Source organism: Aspergillus terreus, genomic scaffold (genome assembly GCF_000149615.1).
Source record: "Aspergillus terreus NIH2624 scaffold_2 genomic scaffold, whole genome shotgun sequence".
Taxonomy (NCBI): Eukaryota; Fungi; Ascomycota; class Eurotiomycetes; order Eurotiales; family Aspergillaceae; genus Aspergillus; species Aspergillus terreus.
In genome coordinates this window covers 2,069,786-2,088,141 of record NT_165925.1, presented here as the reverse complement: position 1 = coordinate 2,088,141, position 18,356 = coordinate 2,069,786, and the positions used below count along the sequence as shown (strand labels likewise).

Here is an 18,356-nt window from a genome sequence, read left to right as displayed (position 1 = left end):
CGGGAATAGCCTCCTCAGTTCCATGTTCGTCAGAGTTCAGGTTCCTCCCATATCTCTTTATCCTTAGTGATTTCGTATGCTCTAGTAACGCTGACTTGTGGTACAAGTCAGTTCCGACGGACATCCCTTTTGCGGTTGATGGGATGCAGGTCAAGGTGTGACAGGTACCGGGGGCTGCACCATTACTCCGTATAACGGTGGGATTGATTTACTAGAAGAGGTCTCATATGCTACAAATCAATGCAATAATTATCCACATTACCAGACATGAAATCCTCTACCAATTCAAAATAACAACATATAACTGCAGACGTACAGCTCATCAATGGTCGTGATACAAGCCGAGCAGTGGTTATAGAACCAACTAGATATCACGTGACACAAATCAACCTCAGGCACCAAACTAAACCGCATCGGCATCTCATGATCGACCACTCTGAGCTCATCCATCGCACCAGCAAAAAAGTTCCCTCTCCCACAATCGAAGCCAGACCTCGCAACAATGGCCTCGACAAGATATCTCCCGCACATGCTGAGCCGCTCCTCGCGCTCCATGCTTTCCGCCATCGAAGCCCCATCCACCACGACCGTCCGATCGACGCCCATCCTCCGCTGTCTCCGCTCCTCCCCAGCAGCCTCAGCCTCATTCGCATCGCGTCGTGCATTCCCCCCAGCCAATGGCTCCTCGCTGCAGCAGCGGTCGTTCACGACGTCAGCGGTGCGCAGCCGCGCCCGCACGATGGGCCAGCTGAAGGCGCGCAACTCGACCGGTCCGTTCTCGTGGAAGGCAGCGCTGCTGTTCGTTATCACGGGCGCCGGGATGATCGTGTATTTCCGCGTGGAGAAAGAGCGGCTGGAGCGGAAGCGGATTGCAGAGATGAGCAAGGGCGTCGGCCGGCCTAAGGTCGGTGGGCCGTTTGTGCTGAAGGATCTGGATGGGAAGGAGTTTACGGCGGAGGATTTGAAGGGTCGATACAGTTTTGTACGCTCCCTCTCCCCATGCATCTCGATTCCTCTTTGGTCGGGAGTGAAAGTGTGGGCGAATTCAGGCTAATGCGTTGATGTGTGTGGCAGGTGTACTTCGGCTTCACGCACTGCCCGGATATCTGCCCCGACGAGCTGGACAAGATGGCCGAGATCATCGACAAGGTGAAGGAGGCGACCAAGGGCGAGAACATCTTCCTCCCCGTGTTCATCACCTGCGACCCGGCGCGCGACACGCCCGAGGTGCTGCGCTCGTATCTGCAGGAGTTCCACAAGGACATCATCGGCCTGACCGGCACATACGATCAGATCAAGCACGTGTGCAAGCAGTACCGCGTGTACTTCAGCACCCCGCGCGACGTCAAGCCCGGCGAGGACTACCTCGTCGACCACAGTATCTACTTCTACCTCATGGGTGAGTGGCCCCAACTCCTGCGAGACACGAGCGATGCTGACGTGACGTCTGTAGATCCCGAGGGCGACTTCGTCGAGTGCATCGGACGCCAGGACACGCCCGACTCGGCGACGAAGGTGATCATGGAGCATATCAACGACTGGAAGCGCGAGGGCAAGCCGCTGAAGACCGAGTAGGCAGTCGGTACTCAGCCGTGGATCTGTACGATAGAAATACCCTACTCCTCGATGTACCGATAGTGTAGAATACATTCATATGAATATGGACATGGTATCTCGCTCCCGACTCCGCAACTCCCTCTCCCAATACAATATTTCACGAAATAGGCTTCCCCTCCGCATCCCGATCCCGATTCGCCCTCCACTCCGCGCCCCCATCCACAAACTCCTCCATCTTCCAAATCTCCGCTTTCTCCTTGCACCGCTCCAGCACCTCCTCTCCCGCGCGCCACGCCGCCCCGCGATGCCCCGCACTCACCGCGATCACAATCGACGCCTCCTTGATGGGCACGACGCCGAGCCGGTGCGCGATGACGATCCCCAGCAGCCCGTGCTTGGATACCGCGTCGGCGGCGATCGCGCGCAGCGTCTTCAGCGCTAGCGGCGGGTACGCGGTGTAGCTGAGCTGCGCGACGGGCCGGTCTTCGAAGGTGTCGCGGGTTGTGCCAAGGAAGAGGACGTTGGCGCCGGCGGCGGCCGAGGAGACGTGGGCGAGGGCGCGGGAGGGATCGAGCGGGGCGTAGGTGAGTTCGAGGTGGATGTTTTGGGCCGGATCGGTGAGGGTGCGTGGGTAGGTTGATGGGTCGAGGTGGGAGGGTTGGGTTGTTTCTGGTTCTGTTTCTGGGTGGGTGGTGGACATTTTGTCTTTGCTTGTTCTTCCAAGGCTGGGTCGCTAGGAGAGGGGTTGTCGATTGCGTGGATTGTTCTGGTAATGCGATTGGAGTGGGATTGATCGAGGGAGGCGCAGTACGAGGGAATGACGTCTGTTATGAGAAGTGTAGGATTGAACGTATGAGTGTTTGTGAATGAGGAGCGAGGACGAGGATGAAGTGTATCGAGATGAGGGGACGTTATCAGTGCGGAGAACCTCAGGCAGCACAGTCGCTGCCTTACGATAAGCATCAGCATCTTTCTACATTGCTCAACCACAACCATCCTGATACTGTCTTCTATTCAAGTACATATCCACGCTTCAATATCCCATCTCCTCGAAACCTACCCGATCTCATCTTACATATGATCCTTAAGAACAATGTGCATGTACCTGTCGACATGTTAGCCTACACCTACAACATCCCAGCGGAAGACGAGACACTCACGAGCTCATCCCAAGCAACGCCATAAATATCCCAAAAATACTCTCGCCCATGACGACATGACCACTAGACGCCCAGCCCAGTCCAACAATAACGCAGGACTTGAGCTGCGCAACAACCGTGGAGCTCACAGCCCCAGCCGTGTCGATGATGAAGAACCCAGACAAATTGACTATGCTGGCCAGAATACCGCTCTACAGCATATTAGCATGCGCCATTGAACAGCCACAAGAGATAAAGGGAGCCACGCACTAGCAAAATCGAAAACCACATCGACCCCGGCACAGAATATACACTCGGCGGACTCTCCATCCACGGGATCGCAAAAAGCAACAATCCCGCACTCACCGGCGCCTGGTTCAGCAGGAGCTGCATGCTACTCATATCCAGTTTCCGATGATAATGGCCGATCCACACCACGTAGATGGAACTGGCGCCGACGCCCGCGAACGCAAACAGCACGCCCCAGAACGATGTGGTGGCCTTCCCGTCGTCCTTTGGGAGGGAGTCATAGTAGGAGACGACTCCTACCCCCGTGCAGAGGAGGGCAAGCGGCAGGAACGCGGAGCGGGGGATTTTGGACCCGTAGAGGATGTAGTTCAGTCCGGCAACGACGGGTGTTAGGAGGAGCCGCGAGAGCTGGTGGAACATCACCGAGGAGTGCGCCAGGCCCAGGTTCTGGAGTACCACTTGGATGCACATTGCCGCTGATAGGGGCAGCATCTGTGGGAGAGTAGCTTCCTTAGGCACGAACAGCCCGCACGAGGAACGGGACGCAGCCCATAGTGTGCCGGCGGTGATCAGGAAGTGGTATGCGGCGAAGGTGACCTGGCAGTTTCCGAAAGACGGGTTTGAGAAGATAGATTTGTTGAGGAATACCTTTACCGGTGTTAGAGGTATCTCGTTTCATGTGAGGAGGCAGGTAAGCTTACTATTGCTACTGTGGAAGCAATGTTGACTCCGGTCCATATCAGGAAGCGAGATCCCCCAGCCTGGGCGTCATCCTGTTTCTCGAGATCATGGAATTCGGACTGGATATCGCATTCTCGGGGGTCGCTCTCTGCCGTGTGATTCAGCAGATGTCTGGTCTCTGCGCTTTCATCCCTCAAATTTGCTGTCTTGTCAATCATATTTCACTCGGTGCTGATTGACATCGTCGGTGCATGTTGGCTGTGGGAGAATAAGTGGACCAGCGCATGCTAAATACTCAGAAAGCATGGGGGCAGTGCAGTCCATTTCCAAGGGCTGTCAATACATCACCAGGACCCAGATGTGACAGACCACCAGCGACCAGATATCGCTATAGGTGGAATGCTGGGGTAGCATTCCACCGCTATGGGGTAGCCGAACTGACGAATATCGCATTGACGTCAATGAGCTTGGGCTAGCTGCCAGAGGACAACGAAGCCATACACCCCCAGAGAGATATACATGTTCCTGGACTGCAACTTGTATCCTGATAATTATAGTCTACGAAGCCTCCGTCCAAATCATAAACGAAGGACAAGTGGCCTGCAGAAGCAGACATGTGCAGCATCCAGGCCACGACTTTTCTTGGTTTGCCAGGGACCTGAGTGATGGAACTTCGATCCACATCACTTCTAGGCCCTGATGGCATTCCGCATTAGGCGACGTTGCAGGAACCGAGCTTGTCATCGCGGGGAGCTTTGACGTACACCATCATAAGGCTTGATTATATTTGTAATTGCTTCTGCTGTTTTCATACGCCTTCGGAGCTTGCTTACTCACATCCTACTCTGCACTGTCCAGATAGGCTGTGTTCAGCGATATATTCATAGGTAATTTACAATACTCTAGTCCACTCCCCGCCATGCATACGTCTATGCTAATCTATTTTAATAGAACTATTGATCCTGATTTGGAACGAGGAAACCCCCAGGGTATTCCATATCCCCCAATATCACCTTCTTCTTAGACCATGGATCATCAGTTTCCTGCCACTGGGAATATATTGTATCGTCCTTGGCCACCAAGTGATGAATATTCAGCCTCGTACTGTAGACCATATTCCACGACATGGCAGGATGATAGTCCCCACTGTCGTAGGTCTCAATATCGGAATCCCTCGAGCTTCCCCCAGCAGGCTTGTACGTCCCGATTAGATTGGGAAACGGTGCATAGCATCGCAGGTGTGGACGGTTCTTCCCTGCACACAAGTCGCTCATCGCATTATCAACCGGCATATCCAAGTAATCCACCGAGAGCGCCGCAAGAATGCGCCGCGCACCCTCCAGAGTGACAGCGTACCCGTACAGACAGCAGCCCATGTTCGCTCGATATATGTATCGAGTCGAGTCCTCCGGTAGCTCGGGGTGCTTCGCTTTCCATCCATCCGACGGACCGCCCCAGGTGCCTCGATGCTTCACGCTTGGAGTGGTGGGATCGTTCGGGATGGCGTAGATGTCTGTCTCGTTGTCTGCGGCACCGCTGGCGCAGCCTCCGACCCATAACATGTCCCAGTTTGTGCCATAGGGAGCATCCTTTGAGGGGTTCGGGTTGTCGCTTAGTGTGCGCACACCGCGGGCGAATTCGCGTAATTGCTCCCGCACCGATACGTCCCAGTCGGCGTCGTCTTCCATGATAAGCGCGGTGCCGTATCCGTTTTCCACGACGCTGAAATGCGTGTTAGTGGCGGTTTATAATGCTGTTCCGGTGGATGCTTACTCGCGGAGAGCGTTCATGTGGGCTCTCCAGCATGCGGCTACCGTTGGTTTCCAGAAGGATATATCAAATTTCTATGGCAGTTAGCAACGCTGAGATCCTGGGGAGATACCATCAGGCTCTCACCTCAGGTAGGGCTTTTTCGACTAGACTCTCGGGGTCGCACGCCGTCCAACCATTTGACCTTCATTCCATGCACTGAAGCTGCCAGGGTAAGAAAGTCACGTTTGTCTGTTCGCTCTTTCAGACCTATCGCATATATCTTCTCGAACTGTTGCAGGGTTCCAATTAGCCATGCTGGTGAGTCTAGTCCATGCGAGCCTTACGCCTAAAGTCTCGTTCTTAATATGATCATATGTCGTGTCTTCAGTCAGGCGATGTCGGCTAGCACGAATCAAGTCCTGCGTTGACCTGTATGCGTTTCGATCGGTGACGACTATCGTAAAGAAAATGTAGATGCAGAGAACAGCCGCCACACTCTTGATGAGCGTGGCGCTCCATCTGGTCATGGTGATCGCCATACCAGTTAAGGCGAGAAAAGACCGAGATGAGAGGCTCCAAAACCTGGACAGAAGGGTCAAAACAGATAAACTGAATCCCTGTCTCTACTCAGTGGATATACAGCTTCCTGCTGAAGCTGTATATCCACTAGTCGAATGACTTCCTGTTTGAAAACGGACGCATGATCCATTCACACATTGGTAGCCATTGATGCTTGGATCTCCATCGCCAAAGGCCCACTAGTGGGGTAGCATCGATAGTAGTGATCGAGGTCGGGGCTTTGTACAGATACAGTATTTGCTCTATCAGCGGCAAGACATGCTCTGGACGCCGAGGGAAGACGATTGGGCTGCGTATATTAATCGGGAGGAATGTTGCATTCCAAACAGCGGTCTGGAACAAAGACAGCATAGTGCGTCTGGTTATTGAACCAGTACATACAGTCTTGTAAAATATCCATGGGTCCATCAGGAACTGCCATGTCCGCGTTTGGAAATTTCCATTTCCGGCCTCTAGCTGATCCTATGAAAGAGGCGAGTTGGCACAATCAATACAGCTATACCTTCCGATCTATCGCCCATGTTACTCCATGTTAATCTGTTTTAATTAATGGTGTAGAATTCTGCATTTGGTCCTACGTCTTAGGTATTGTGCGGAATCTTACATCTCCAAGTAAGGAGCCAGACCAACCTAAAGTAAGGTAGGCTGCTGATAGTTACCGACAGTTCGGCGGTGAATGGACGGACTCAGTCGGGATGCCTTATGGCATGCTATGGCTATCTATAATCCTCGTGCTAATATGGCTATATTTGAACACCCGCAGATATTGTGCACGTTTCTACGTCCAGTAATCGATAATGTACCCCTGGAGCTCTGGTAATCTCATGCGAATCATCTCCATGGCACGAACTTGATGGGGCCAGCCACTGGGTCTAACGCAAGGACGCATCGACCCTCTCAACCTTGCCACATAGATCATGCCATGCTGACTGCGCCATGACATGTGCAGCCTGTAAGAAGGATCTATCAGAGAAGGATAGTCAATATGCTGGTGCTGGCTGCGACACCAGTGGAGCAGGCACATTCCAATGCATTCATTTCCCTGCAGTGGACGACATATCATCCCTCCATTCGGGGTTATTCGGAATTAGCAACTCAACCAGTGCATATTGCGCGACTTGATAGAAACCATTCTATTCGTATGCCATTATCGTGGGCGTGGGTAGCTGACTGCATGGAAAGGCGGAAGACAGGCGGAGATATTGGATGCATTCTAGTCAGTTGCGAATGCAATTCACAACCAGACCGACCGCATCTCGTAAACGATGACAACATGCAGCCTTCGAAGTCAGAACAATGAATCAAGACTTGCAGATAGCCATACCTCAGCACGTCTTCTGTCCAAGATCCCTGCAATTGAGGTATCACGACATACGCCAAGGTCGTAATCCGCCGTTCAAATAGCAATCCACATCCATGCCGATGGATGTCTATCATACAGATGACACGTCAGTGCTCTCAGCCGCTTTTCGACACGAGAAACCCTGCAAGGAGGTGCCATCTTGGCCAATATAAGCAGATAAGCAGGTATGATTTGGGAGGATAGAGAGATTATAAATTGTCCTGGGAGCAGCATCAGAATCGTTTCTTCCATACCAACAGACATCGAAGCATCGCATAGTGTATCTTGCAATCTTATAAATAGTTCCTTTTCACCATGACAAAAAGTATCATCGCTTCTGAGCCTCCCAGCGCCGAATCGTCCGGCAGGCTACCCTGGAAGATATTGGGACAAACGACCGGATTCCCAAACCAAGACCAGGAGCTCTGGTGGCTAAACACAGCCCCTCTGCTCAACGAATTTCTGGCCGAGTGCCAATATGACGTCCACTTGCAGTACCAATACCTCACGTTCTTCCGCCACCATGTCATTCCTGTTCTAGGGCCCTTCTTTGCCCCAGGGACGACTCCAAACTTCGCCAGCAGACTCAGCAAGCACGGCCACCCTCTTGATTTCAGCGTCAATTTCCAGGAGTCCGGTGCAACAGTCCGAATGAGCCTGGGGGCCATCGGTAGCTTTGCTGGCTTGCAGCAGGATCCGTTGAACCAGTTCAGGGCGAGAGAAGTTCTCGACAAGCTAGCCATCTTGTACCCAACCGTGGACTTGCAGTTGTTCAAACACTTCGAGTCTGAGTTTGGCATCAACCACGCCGACGCGCTGAAGGTAGCAGCCAAGCTCCCTAAACTAGACCGGGCAACGAAAATGATCGCGATTGATATGTTAAAGAACGGGTCCATGACATTCAAAGTCTACTACATGGTTCGATCTAAGGCGGCTGCAACTGGACTCCCTGTGCATACCGTCCTCTTCAACGCCGTTCAACGTCTGGGATCAGCATTTGAGCCTGGATTGTCTCTGCTGAAACAGTTCCTCTCTCCGCTATGTGATGCTGGGGAAACGGATCTGGGTCTGCTGAGTTTCGATTGCGTTCCTACCGAATCCTCACGCATCAAGCTCTACGCTATCAAGCAGGTCGGGTCCCTGGACGCCATCCGGAATCTCTGGACCCTCGGGGGCACTATGGATGATCCGACGACTATGAAGGGTCTCGCAGTACTGGAACATGTTTGCGAGCTGCTCCAGTTCGGCTGGTCAGGCGATTCCCGTGTCCAGCCCATATTGTTCAACTATGAAATTAAAAAGGGATCGACCCCGAAGCCACAGATATACATCCCTCTAGCCGACAGATATGACGAGTTCGACGCTGCCAAACTGAAGGCAGTTTTCCAAGATCTGGACTGGAAGCGAGTCCCATTCTATCAAGATACTGGGAAAGACTTGGCTTCAGTTTTGTAAGTGCTCCTTCATCACGTCTATGGATTAACTGGCTGACAATTTTCTGAGCCCAACTGTTGATCTGGGTTCTACCACAAACGTTCATCGTTGGCTGTCATTCTCTTACACAGAAGCCAGAGGGCCTTATATGAGTGTCTACTACGATGTAGTCCATCCTGAGTGTGGTCCATCCCTAGACACCGTCCGTTTTGAGCCTCTGAAGAAGTCTATCGAATGACGGTTTTCGTTCATGTCTGGCGTTGAACACCTTGAAGAGGACTAACCAGAAAAGCCACAATCTAAATATCTTGTTGATCTGTCCTGCAACTTCCAAGTCCCGCATAGCCGTGGGAGTATCCTCGGACCTGCTGTCCCACCCGAGCATCTAGTCTATGAACTACACCAGCAGGACGACTGCCTCGTAAGGCTGGAGCAGCCATTTGCTCCCCGAAAACCTCTGCTTTGCGGACTCTGCTGGCTCATAAGTGTTCAGCAAGACGTCTCGTGCGCCCTTCACCCCGTTGGCCGCAGCATCCCACTCAAGACTATTCTCAGTCCAGTTCGCCAGAACCAAAGCTTTCTGATCCCCATATTGACGGCTGTAGGCAAACACCGCCTGGCTATCCCGATCAACGAGCTCGTAGTTCCCGTAGACAAAGATGTCCAGGTATTTCTTCCGGAGGCCAAGCACAGCGGCCCAATAGTGATATGTGGAGTTCGGGTCGTTGACTTCGGCCTCGGCGTTGATGCGCACATAGTCGGGGTTGACCGACATCCATGGCTTCACATCTGGACCGGTGAAGCCACCATTTGGTGCTGAGGTCCACTGGACAGGGGTCCGGCCGTTGTCGCGGGACTTCTTCTGGTATTCTTGTCGAGCGATGGCCTGCGCCTCTGTGTCATTGGGCCTGTGTTTCAACATGCTGGTGTCGCCAGTCAGTAATCCAATTCTTCCTACTGGCGTATGGGGGCAGAAAACCGGTGGGGGTCCTACAGCTTCCAATGGTTGAGACAATCGATGTCCTTGTACTCGTCCATCCCCCACTCGCGAGGCACATTCCTCATCCCCAGCTCTTGGCCTTGGTACACAAAGGGCGACCCAGACTGCAAGGCCAGGATCGTAGCCAGCATCTTCGATGCGACCAGACGATGCTCTTCCTTGGCGTTTGTATACCGATCGATAGAGCGCGGTTGGTCGTGGTTCTCCCAGTACAGGGCGTTCCAGCCGTCGTTCTCGTACATGAACTTCTGCCACGTCTCGAAGAACGCCTTCAAATCCGTGAGCTTCCAGCTGCCCGGCTCGAACTTATCGTACGTGCCGTGGTCGATATCGACATGCTCGAAATTGAAGATCATGTTGATCTCGTTGCGGTCGTATTGCACCGCGCGCAGCACCTCCCGCGTATCCTTGACGAACGGCATCTCCCCGACGCTGAACGTGTCGTACTCCTTGAGGATCTTGCCCAGATCCTGCAGATACTCGTGCAGCCGGGGCCCGTTGGCGTAGTACTTGTCACCCCACTGCCATGGTGTGCGGGGATCCTTGATGGGCGCATCGGGGAAGCGCTGGTCCTTACTGATGAAGTTGATCACGTCCATGCGGAAGCCGTTGGCACCCTTGTCCAGCCAGAAACGCATGATGTCGTGCACGGCCTGGCGGACGGGCGGGTGCTCCCAGTTCAGATCGGGCTGTTCCACCGCGTACAGGTGGAGGTAGTACTCCTGCGTGTGCTCGTCCCATTCCCAAGCGCTACCTACAGCAAAGTTCAGTTCAGCTGCTTGTGTATTCGGGGGCGATGGAGATCGTACCTTGGAAATGCGAAACCCAATTGTTGGGCGGATGGCGGTTCCCCTGTTCGTCGTATCTGGCCGGCTTCCAGATATACCAGTCCCGGTACTCGCTGTCCTTTGAGCTGCGCGACTTCTTGAACCACTCGTGTTGGTCGCTGGTGTGATTGACGACCAAGTCCATCAGAAGCTTCATGCCCCGCTCGTGACAGCCCTGGATCAGCTTCTCGACATCTGCGACCGTGCCGTACTCCTCTGCGATGCTATAATAATCCGCGATGTCGTACCCCATGTCGACCTGGGGCGACTTGTACGACGGACACAGCCAGACGATGTCCACGCCCAAGTTCTTGATATAGTCGAGCTTGGAGATGATGCCGGGGATGTCGCCGATGCCGTCATTGTTGGAGTCCTTGAAGGAGGCCGGCCAGATCTGGTAGACGGACGATTCCTTCCACCAGGCGCGGTGGATTTTATCGGCGGGTTTTGCCATGGTCGGAGTGGTCTGGGTTGTGTTGATTGAGATTGTACAGTCGCCCCGATCGAGGGAGCATGGCCGCCACTTATATGACCGCTGATACCCGAGGAGGGGCACTACAATCGCCAGTCATGCTGCGCATCGTCTGTTTAAGGAGTCAGTGATTGACGCCGTGGTGCATCCCGCGGGGCCCAAACATATCGGCAGCCAATGCCCCTCCGTGCGGAGAAATTCTCGGTGGATTTCGTTCTCCAGCAGCAAAACATCTTTCAGAATGGTCGCAACAGCCACGGAAACCCAGCCGACACCAGATCCACTGGCTCTGTCTCTAATCGAATGATGACGAGACACGGGGAAGGTCGGCGGTCCCTCATTATAATGGCTGGAGCTATGACCCAGGTGGTGGCTGCATTTACGTAGATTAATTAGAAGTTATCGGAATTAGGAAGAAATTGCATATTTGAACAGCTAACAAACACCCGTAGTATAGCAAGAAACAATAAATCAGAATGAATCACAACAAGCATACCTAGGTAGTTTAGGCGCAACTATCGAGACTTGTGCTTCAAAGCACCAGTATACCAATCGACAGCGCGGACAACAAGGTCATCCTTGAACTCTTCTCCAATGGCAAAATGCTGCTGGATTTTGAATGGATGAGCTTCGGTAACAGTCTCCGAGAGCCAGTTGAAGAACGGAGGCCAGTTGTTGTGCTGAACGGTATCACGGTTAGGCAGCTTCCTAACGTCCATCCCCGGCTTCCACTTGATAGTATCAGACGTCGCCTCCCAAGGCTTCGGAAGACCAGTGATCCTATCAAAAGACAGGAAGTTAAAGCACTTGCGAAGTTCTGTATTCGAAAAGAACGGGTTCTCCTCGAAGGAGAAGATCAATGTATAGTCGTAACCATCACCAAACTCCAGGCGAATGTCAGTGAGGTGCTCAAGCGGCTTGAATTCCTTGCGACGTACCATGCACCCGATTTCAACATGGTTGTTCATTGCCTTTAGCCAGAATCTTGGAATGCCATGTGGGACAGCGCCGTCGGCTTCGTTCGCATCGCGGTTGGGGCCATTGATGATTCTGAACCGTGCGTCGCGATGTTCCTGGTGGTTGCTCCAATAGCGAACGCGGTCGTCCCATTGGCCTGGAAGGAAGTTGGTGGACATGCGTTTGTGAGAGATGCGCCATGCTTGCAAATACTTCACACGGATCTGGAGGTATTTTTCGGGCACCTCTAGGTCCTTATTGTTGTCAGTGCTTGAGGACATATCGGGGGGACTCACTCTGGGTGGTAGCAGGAACGGATTTGAACTAGTCTTGCGATTGAGACGTAAGATGGTCATGGTCTGCTTGTTCGACACTTTCTTTGAGCATAAGGATGCTGTTGTTGTGTGGAAAGCTAACTGAGTCAGGGAAAAGCTGAGGTTTATATGTTGTGGCCGTGGTGGAAATTGCCTCTAGAAGTCCAAAGGAGATCCATTTCCATAGACCCCCCCAAATGGAAGATGCCAATATCTGACACCAGCAGTATAGATGCGGCTTCTGGTACTTTCATACTCGTAGGACGGAAATTCCCAGTGGAATATGCCTTGCACACTGTCTCGCACTCATCCTATGTCAGCTTAAACTATAGTCTGTTATTCTATCAGAATACGAATCATACAGTGGAAAGATCCGAAACTCGATACATTCTCTGTTCGGAAATACAAAGCCTCTCTGGTTTCTTTGACCAAGTAACCTGTCCTAGATAGAAGTGGTACCGGCTTTATTGGTTGCCTCCAAAATTCACGTCTGGACGAGACAAAGAGCGCCATAGTCCTTCCCAGGCAGATATCTTTCACCCCAACTCAGACTTCCAACACACTTCGGACAGTAGAAAACATCGTCTGGGTCATATCTCCTCTTGATTGACGCTAAACGGTCATAATTGGAACCGAAGAAGTCAGATATCCAGAACGGGTTGTATCGATCATCCTATCATCATTAGCAGTGTTACTATCACACGGCAGATCCATACACCGACCTCGTTCATATAGCTGCCCATACCAGGTGATAGGGCTCTCATCGCGCCAATCTTAGTGTATGTAATGTCGTCTTTCACGGCTTGAGCTGTGGCTGGATCCGCATCCGCAGGCCAGCCTCTTGTCAAAAGATGCACGACATAAGTAGATCTCCATGCAGGATTGACGCCAGAGAGCTTGTCTTCTGCATCCTCAAAAATCTTCCCTCCTCCGACCAAGTCAAGGGTATTGACTGTCTGTTGCTCCGGAGTGCCGGCCACGACGTTGATCGTATCTCGGAGCATAGCACGGCTGCTTGTCAACGCACGCTTGTCGAGCATTCGCGAAGCCGTAGACTGGGCAGCAGGGCTCACTGGACTGTGGAGATTCCACATGGTGCGATAATAAGCGCCATAAGTCGGAAATTGAACCCATTCAAGCGAGATAGATATTTTGGTGCCGTTGTACTTTTTTAGTTGATGAAAGAGAGGTCTAAAGGCCTTTTCTGCTTTATGTTGTGACTGTCCCATTGCCGCGAAAGTGTGATAATATCCTCTCGTCAAGTTTTTGTATATAGGGACAGGGCTGTTGATAGACCAAATTCCGTAGCCCGAGAAGCCTGTATCGGAGAGGGATGGTGAATGGGCATAGATTTCAGTGATAGCATCCAAAAGAGCCTTGGTATTGTTCCCGACAGGCCGGATAACGAGACTCTGCGCAATGACCGGCTTCGATGGGTACACTTTGACAGTCATCGAAGTAACTACACCATACGTGCCTCCGCCACCGCCTCTAAGGGCAAAGTAGAGGTCAGGGTTCTGGCATGGATTGGCCGTGACAATGCTACCGTTTGACAGCACAGCTTGGGCCTCGAGCACCTGATCTGCTGCCAGTCCGTAGTCATGGCACGCAGGAGAGTGACCGCCGCCTTGTGTATACCCACCGATGCAGCCCACGTTCTAGAGAGCATGCAATGTCAGTAATGACCGAGACTAATGTCACGCATGAGAAAAACATACCGTATCTCCGCCTCCAACAATCGTCATATTACGTCTAAACACTTCCTGATAGGCGTCCTCCCATACGTACCCTCCGCCTATAGTCAGTGCCGATCCATTCCACGTCGTGCTCTTGCACCCATCAGATGGAGCGTAGGACTCGTGGAACTTAATTCCTTTCCTGATATATTTGATCCAGATTTGCAACGCCCCATAACCCTCGGATCTTCAATCTCATTAGTATACGGATATTGATGATAGGGGCGTGCACTTACTTCCCCAGTATATCATGACCAGTGTTCCTCACCACGAGGCGGATATTATGCTTCTTCGCAAACGCTATCCCAGTAGCCAATTCCTCTGGCTCAGTTGCATTGATGGTGTAGATTGGAGCTGGGCCGAGGGCACACTCTTTTGCCTTCTGTCCAGAGCTAACGTCCACAGGAGGACATGGATCATCAGTGGGAAAGACGTATCCTACTGGTGATAGTGATTGAAACGATGAATTTGACCATTGGCTGTATACGTAGGCACATTCTGCCTCGTTATGATATGGGCCTGGGTAACAGGATAGAGCAGGAGGCGTATTTCTGATCAGCTTGCCAGAAACGGAAGCGTTCAGACTGTTCCAAGTTTCTGGCGAAGGCCAACAAGCGTCGTTAGGTGTCTGTTCAAGAGTAAGCTTTTCGTCTGGACACAATGGTAATGAACTCACACATTTGCAAGACTGCTCAGCAAAAGTGAGTGCCAAGAAGAAGAGGAAGAGTACCGGAAAGATCGAATAGCTGGTCCACATGGTTGTAGAATGCATTCAGCTTGGGTTCTGTAAGCCGAGAGATGACATGTTCTGATGGAAGAAAATGTCCCATCTTATATATTCGTCAAGATAAAGTATCAAGTAGATGTAAGTCTTATGAGGTTTGATATTCGCAAATTACCTACAAACAAAGTAATGCGAATGCGAAGTCCGAATACGAGACTTTCCTAATTTGGAACTCAGATGTCAGAAGGCTGACTGATTTAGGCTGCCAACAAATTGAACATATTACATTGGAGAAGACTTTATACGTTCAAATAACAAGCCAAATCAGTCAATTATACAGGAGAATAGCGGCCTAATAAGAGCTGACATATCAAGATCGAATAGCTACGATGCAACAATCGACCATTTCTTATGTGGCTTATGAGTCTTCCAGGCTTTTACGACATCCTACTTCTTATACATTTACAAGTGGGTCTGATTGGTCAGAAACAACAAAGTGGCATTGCAAAGTTATCAGAAATGCAGTGCCTGCCAACGAGTCGAAAACTAAACCCCAGGCTAGGACCAGCTACCCCGAGGGAGTCGTACTTCAACCCAAGCCAGTACAAACTACTATCATGATGCCAACCCATGGTCGAAGCATGAGAGCAACTCCGGATCCTCCGAAGCTCCGTCCCAAGCTCGTCACAACAGAAAAAACAGGAAAAACCGCTCGTTGAGGAGGGTAAGACAAAAGTCGTTGAGACCATCATTCATGCGTGCCTTCAAAAGTAGGGGACCTTGCAGGTGCAGGTAAGGCCGGGGTGAGTGCATTTGCAGTTGTGGGGAGGGTCGTGGACGTCGCAAATGCGATTAGAGTTACACCGGCCCTTGACGCCCTTGTAACCCTTGGGCTTCTTGCCTTTGCCACCCTTTAAACGATAAGAAGGAACATTAGTATCATATCATCGATGAAGCCACTGTCTGGATGGAGAAAGAATTACCTTGTTACCGGGCTTCTTGCCTTCAAGAACGACATCATCGTCTTCAGGGTCGGTCTCGTAGTCCTCGTCTTCAATGTGGAACTCGCCGTCGTCAAAGTCGCCATCATCGAGACCTTCGTCGAACCATTCAATGTAGTCGAGGTCAGAAGCCGCGCCGGTAGGAGCTTCGGCAACCGCAGAAGTAGTAAAGGTAGTGGCTGATTGGGCCATCGAGACCTGGAAGAACAGGCCAAGTATGGCGACCAAGAAAAGGGTAATCTTGGAAGAGATCATGTTGACTGGTGGAAATGTAGAAGAACTTGAGGTATGGAGAACTTGTAGACGTGGTCGATGAGGAAAAGGATGCTTTGAGGGTGGTGAGAAGAAGGGAAAGAAAGCAGAAGATCGAGGGAGATGAGGCCCTATTTATGCTTTTCCAGGGGATGTACAGATGAGAAATGTCGTTTAAGAATATGCGCAAAGTGCCGCGCGGTGAGGATAGATTCACGAGTATCTAAGTGCGTCCAAGGAGATCGGATGCGGAATCAGTGACTATAGTTGGATATGGCCTGACTGGGCGCTGATCTTTCATCATAATTCACACGTCTATCATATCGTAGGTTAGCTCCATAGATTATTATTGACGAAAGAAGAGCGTACCTGCTTCCATCTAGGAGACTATAAGTGAAGAGGCATTCAGTATCCATACATAAAACGACGCGCATATACCTGTCCCACTGTTGGTATACTCTTTTAATATAGTTAATACTGATGGCACAAAGGGGATGTTCCATTTTCTTGCGCTTAGCGACGTTGATATCAAGGTTAACATCGTCGTTCATCCATATCGGCCCACTAATGCCCTCATGTCGTTCAGCATCCTGCGTTGAAGTTAATACGATCTCTCCGTAGCGCGGAATTGTCCTTACTGGTCTCTTAAGCCAACATTATCTGGAAACAAAGCAGATACATGGGTATTGAACCGCCTGTGCAGGTCAGCAGGACTGAAGAGGATATCAGCTCTAGTATCTCACAGTTTATATAGGTCAAGTCGACCCTCATAGTCCTCTTTTGGTTCAGATATGTCATTGTATGCATGATATGCTGCACGATATTCTGGACCGAATCTATTACAAGCTGGCATCCATTGGCCAAATTCGTCTTTAAAGCCCGAGTTAGCCAGCCAGGTCCATAAGCTATTGCGATACTTGCACCTACATTCGTTATGAGCATAGAAGCAACAAGCGTCAAATACCAAAGGCATGTTTGTCTTCGCATCGACCCCAGAATTGGCATACCAAAGGTCACCATGCACAAGGGATGGTTTGACAGACCATCCCTCACTCTCCAGTGGTCGCAGAAGACGAGGAATGACTTTTCCAAAGATCACCGGGACAAGGATGTCAAACTGAGGATCATGTCCCTTGGCCGCGATCTCGCATTCGAGAGCCCATCTCATGTTTCTCGTGAAGAAGACTTCCCAGCTATCCTCCCAGTCGTTTTTCTGGGGCAAGTTACCACTGTATGTAGTTATATGGAAACCAAATTTGCCCTCAGGAGAAACACTATCCTTATGCAGATCAGCGAGACCGGCTCCGAATGAAGTAGGCTCAGGCATTATAGCAGGTTTCATTTCCCGGTATTCACACAAGAAGAAGTGGGTTTCTTTGTTGGTCTTGTATGTGCCATAGGAGATCGGTCTCGGTGCAAAGTCAGGCGTGACTGCATATATAGCTGCCATGGACTCATACTCGCCTCTTGCCATAGACAGACCATGCTCATTGGAGATAATCTTGATGAAAAAGGATTGACATTTGCCATCGACAGAATCAACATCAATCCGGCCTGTGGTTGTCCAGAAGCTGACCCCGTAGCGGACTGCTGACACTACCCGAGAGCTCTTTGGGAGTCCTGTCATACATTTCAGCAACGGTTGTATGCAGTAAGGGTTAAATAAACTGCACCTGCGAGTACTGATGGATCCAGGGCTAGCCCTCCAGCATCAGGGTCATTGTTTTCTAGTACGAGGGTGGCCGTTACCATCGTTTATATATATCTGCTCCCCGGTAACGTCGTCACCAACTCATAACAACCCGGATATTAGAGTGCCCAGAATTGTGCACTTCCAGATGGTTATCTAGCTATAGCGTAATACAGCAGAATTATTCGTCCCACTGGTGTGCAGCATGGAAAAAGGTCCTGGCGAGAGGTGGATGTCGATATAGAGAGCAGGAAGGCGGTGTGATATTTTGCCGGGTACCTGGATATGAAATCAGAATAGCTCCTCGAACTCTACAATCTCCCAAGTCTCTTCTCACTCATCATATCTTCATCATGTCTCATTTTCCACAGGAGGATACCCGATATCCTCCAGGTCCATCCCACCGACCGTATCCCCTCCGCGGCGACCGGGACGGCCGCATGTACGACGACCGTTCGCCTTCGCGATCACGCTCGCCTGGCGGTATTACGCTCCTCCCCGCACAGTAGCTTGGGCGCGGAATATTTGGATGCCGTAAAGTTCCTTCTCGCGACGTGGCGGTTACTAACTCCGTTGTGGATGAACAAGACCTCGCTCGCTCTCCTCCACGAGGGCCTGCGTCGGATAGGAGGCGCGACTATTCCGGAGAC

General features: G+C 51.3%; 9 protein-coding genes across 9 annotated transcripts; 2 read left to right on the top strand and 7 right to left on the bottom strand.

Moving 5' to 3' along the window:
- Positions 1 to 553: 553 nt before the first annotated feature.
- On the top strand, positions 554 to 1,575 carry ATEG_01733 (SCO family protein; the record flags this gene model as incomplete). The annotated part of the gene is made up of 3 exons (XM_001209098.1): positions 554 to 982; positions 1,075 to 1,399; positions 1,454 to 1,575. 3 exons carry the CDS (start codon positions 554 to 556, stop codon positions 1,573 to 1,575), a joined length of 876 nt encoding a protein of 291 aa, XP_001209098.1.
- Positions 1,576 to 2,628: 1,053 nt separating this feature from the next.
- ATEG_01732 (uncharacterized protein) lies at positions 2,629 to 3,844 on the bottom strand (the record flags this gene model as incomplete). Its single annotated transcript, XM_001209097.1, has 4 exons — positions 2,629 to 2,662; positions 2,718 to 2,908; positions 3,063 to 3,593; positions 3,647 to 3,844. 4 exons carry the CDS (start codon positions 3,842 to 3,844, stop codon positions 2,629 to 2,631), a joined length of 954 nt encoding a protein of 317 aa, XP_001209097.1.
- Positions 3,845 to 4,579: 735 nt separating this feature from the next.
- On the bottom strand, positions 4,580 to 5,905 carry ATEG_01731 (uncharacterized protein; the record flags this gene model as incomplete). The annotated part of the gene is made up of 4 exons (XM_001209096.1): positions 4,580 to 5,348; positions 5,400 to 5,470; positions 5,563 to 5,667; positions 5,723 to 5,905. The coding sequence occupies 4 exons, from the start codon at positions 5,903 to 5,905 to the stop codon at positions 4,580 to 4,582; spliced, it is 1,128 nt and encodes a 375-aa protein (XP_001209096.1).
- A 1,709-nt stretch (positions 5,906 to 7,614) lies between these two features.
- On the top strand, positions 7,615 to 8,754 carry ATEG_01730 (uncharacterized protein; the record flags this gene model as incomplete). The annotated part of the gene is made up of 1 exon (XM_001209095.1): positions 7,615 to 8,754. The coding sequence occupies one exon, from the start codon at positions 7,615 to 7,617 to the stop codon at positions 8,752 to 8,754; it is 1,140 nt and encodes a 379-aa protein (XP_001209095.1).
- Positions 8,755 to 9,130: 376 nt separating this feature from the next.
- On the bottom strand, positions 9,131 to 11,014 carry ATEG_01729 (glycoside hydrolase family 13 protein; the record flags this gene model as incomplete). The annotated part of the gene is made up of 3 exons (XM_001209094.1): positions 9,131 to 9,641; positions 9,728 to 10,487; positions 10,543 to 11,014. 3 exons carry the CDS (start codon positions 11,012 to 11,014, stop codon positions 9,131 to 9,133), a joined length of 1,743 nt encoding a protein of 580 aa, XP_001209094.1.
- Positions 11,015 to 11,547: 533 nt separating this feature from the next.
- ATEG_01728 (NAP domain-containing protein) lies at positions 11,548 to 12,345 on the bottom strand (the record flags this gene model as incomplete). The annotated part of the gene is made up of 2 exons (XM_001209093.1): positions 11,548 to 12,243; positions 12,286 to 12,345. 2 exons carry the CDS (start codon positions 12,343 to 12,345, stop codon positions 11,548 to 11,550), a joined length of 756 nt encoding a protein of 251 aa, XP_001209093.1.
- Positions 12,346 to 12,787: 442 nt separating this feature from the next.
- ATEG_01727 (isoamyl alcohol oxidase) lies at positions 12,788 to 14,796 on the bottom strand (the record flags this gene model as incomplete). The annotated part of the gene is made up of 5 exons (XM_001209092.1): positions 12,788 to 12,976; positions 13,026 to 13,961; positions 14,022 to 14,226; positions 14,276 to 14,667; positions 14,716 to 14,796. The coding sequence occupies 5 exons, from the start codon at positions 14,794 to 14,796 to the stop codon at positions 12,788 to 12,790; spliced, it is 1,803 nt and encodes a 600-aa protein (XP_001209092.1).
- Positions 14,797 to 15,527: 731 nt separating this feature from the next.
- ATEG_01726 (uncharacterized protein) lies at positions 15,528 to 16,019 on the bottom strand (the record flags this gene model as incomplete). The annotated part of the gene is made up of 2 exons (XM_001209091.1): positions 15,528 to 15,674; positions 15,747 to 16,019. The coding sequence occupies 2 exons, from the start codon at positions 16,017 to 16,019 to the stop codon at positions 15,528 to 15,530; spliced, it is 420 nt and encodes a 139-aa protein (XP_001209091.1).
- A 736-nt stretch (positions 16,020 to 16,755) lies between these two features.
- Positions 16,756 to 17,643, bottom strand: ATEG_01725 (uncharacterized protein; the record flags this gene model as incomplete). The annotated part of the gene is made up of 2 exons (XM_001209090.1): positions 16,756 to 16,886; positions 16,944 to 17,643. The coding sequence occupies 2 exons, from the start codon at positions 17,641 to 17,643 to the stop codon at positions 16,756 to 16,758; spliced, it is 831 nt and encodes a 276-aa protein (XP_001209090.1).
- Positions 17,644 to 18,356: the final 713 nt, after the last annotated feature.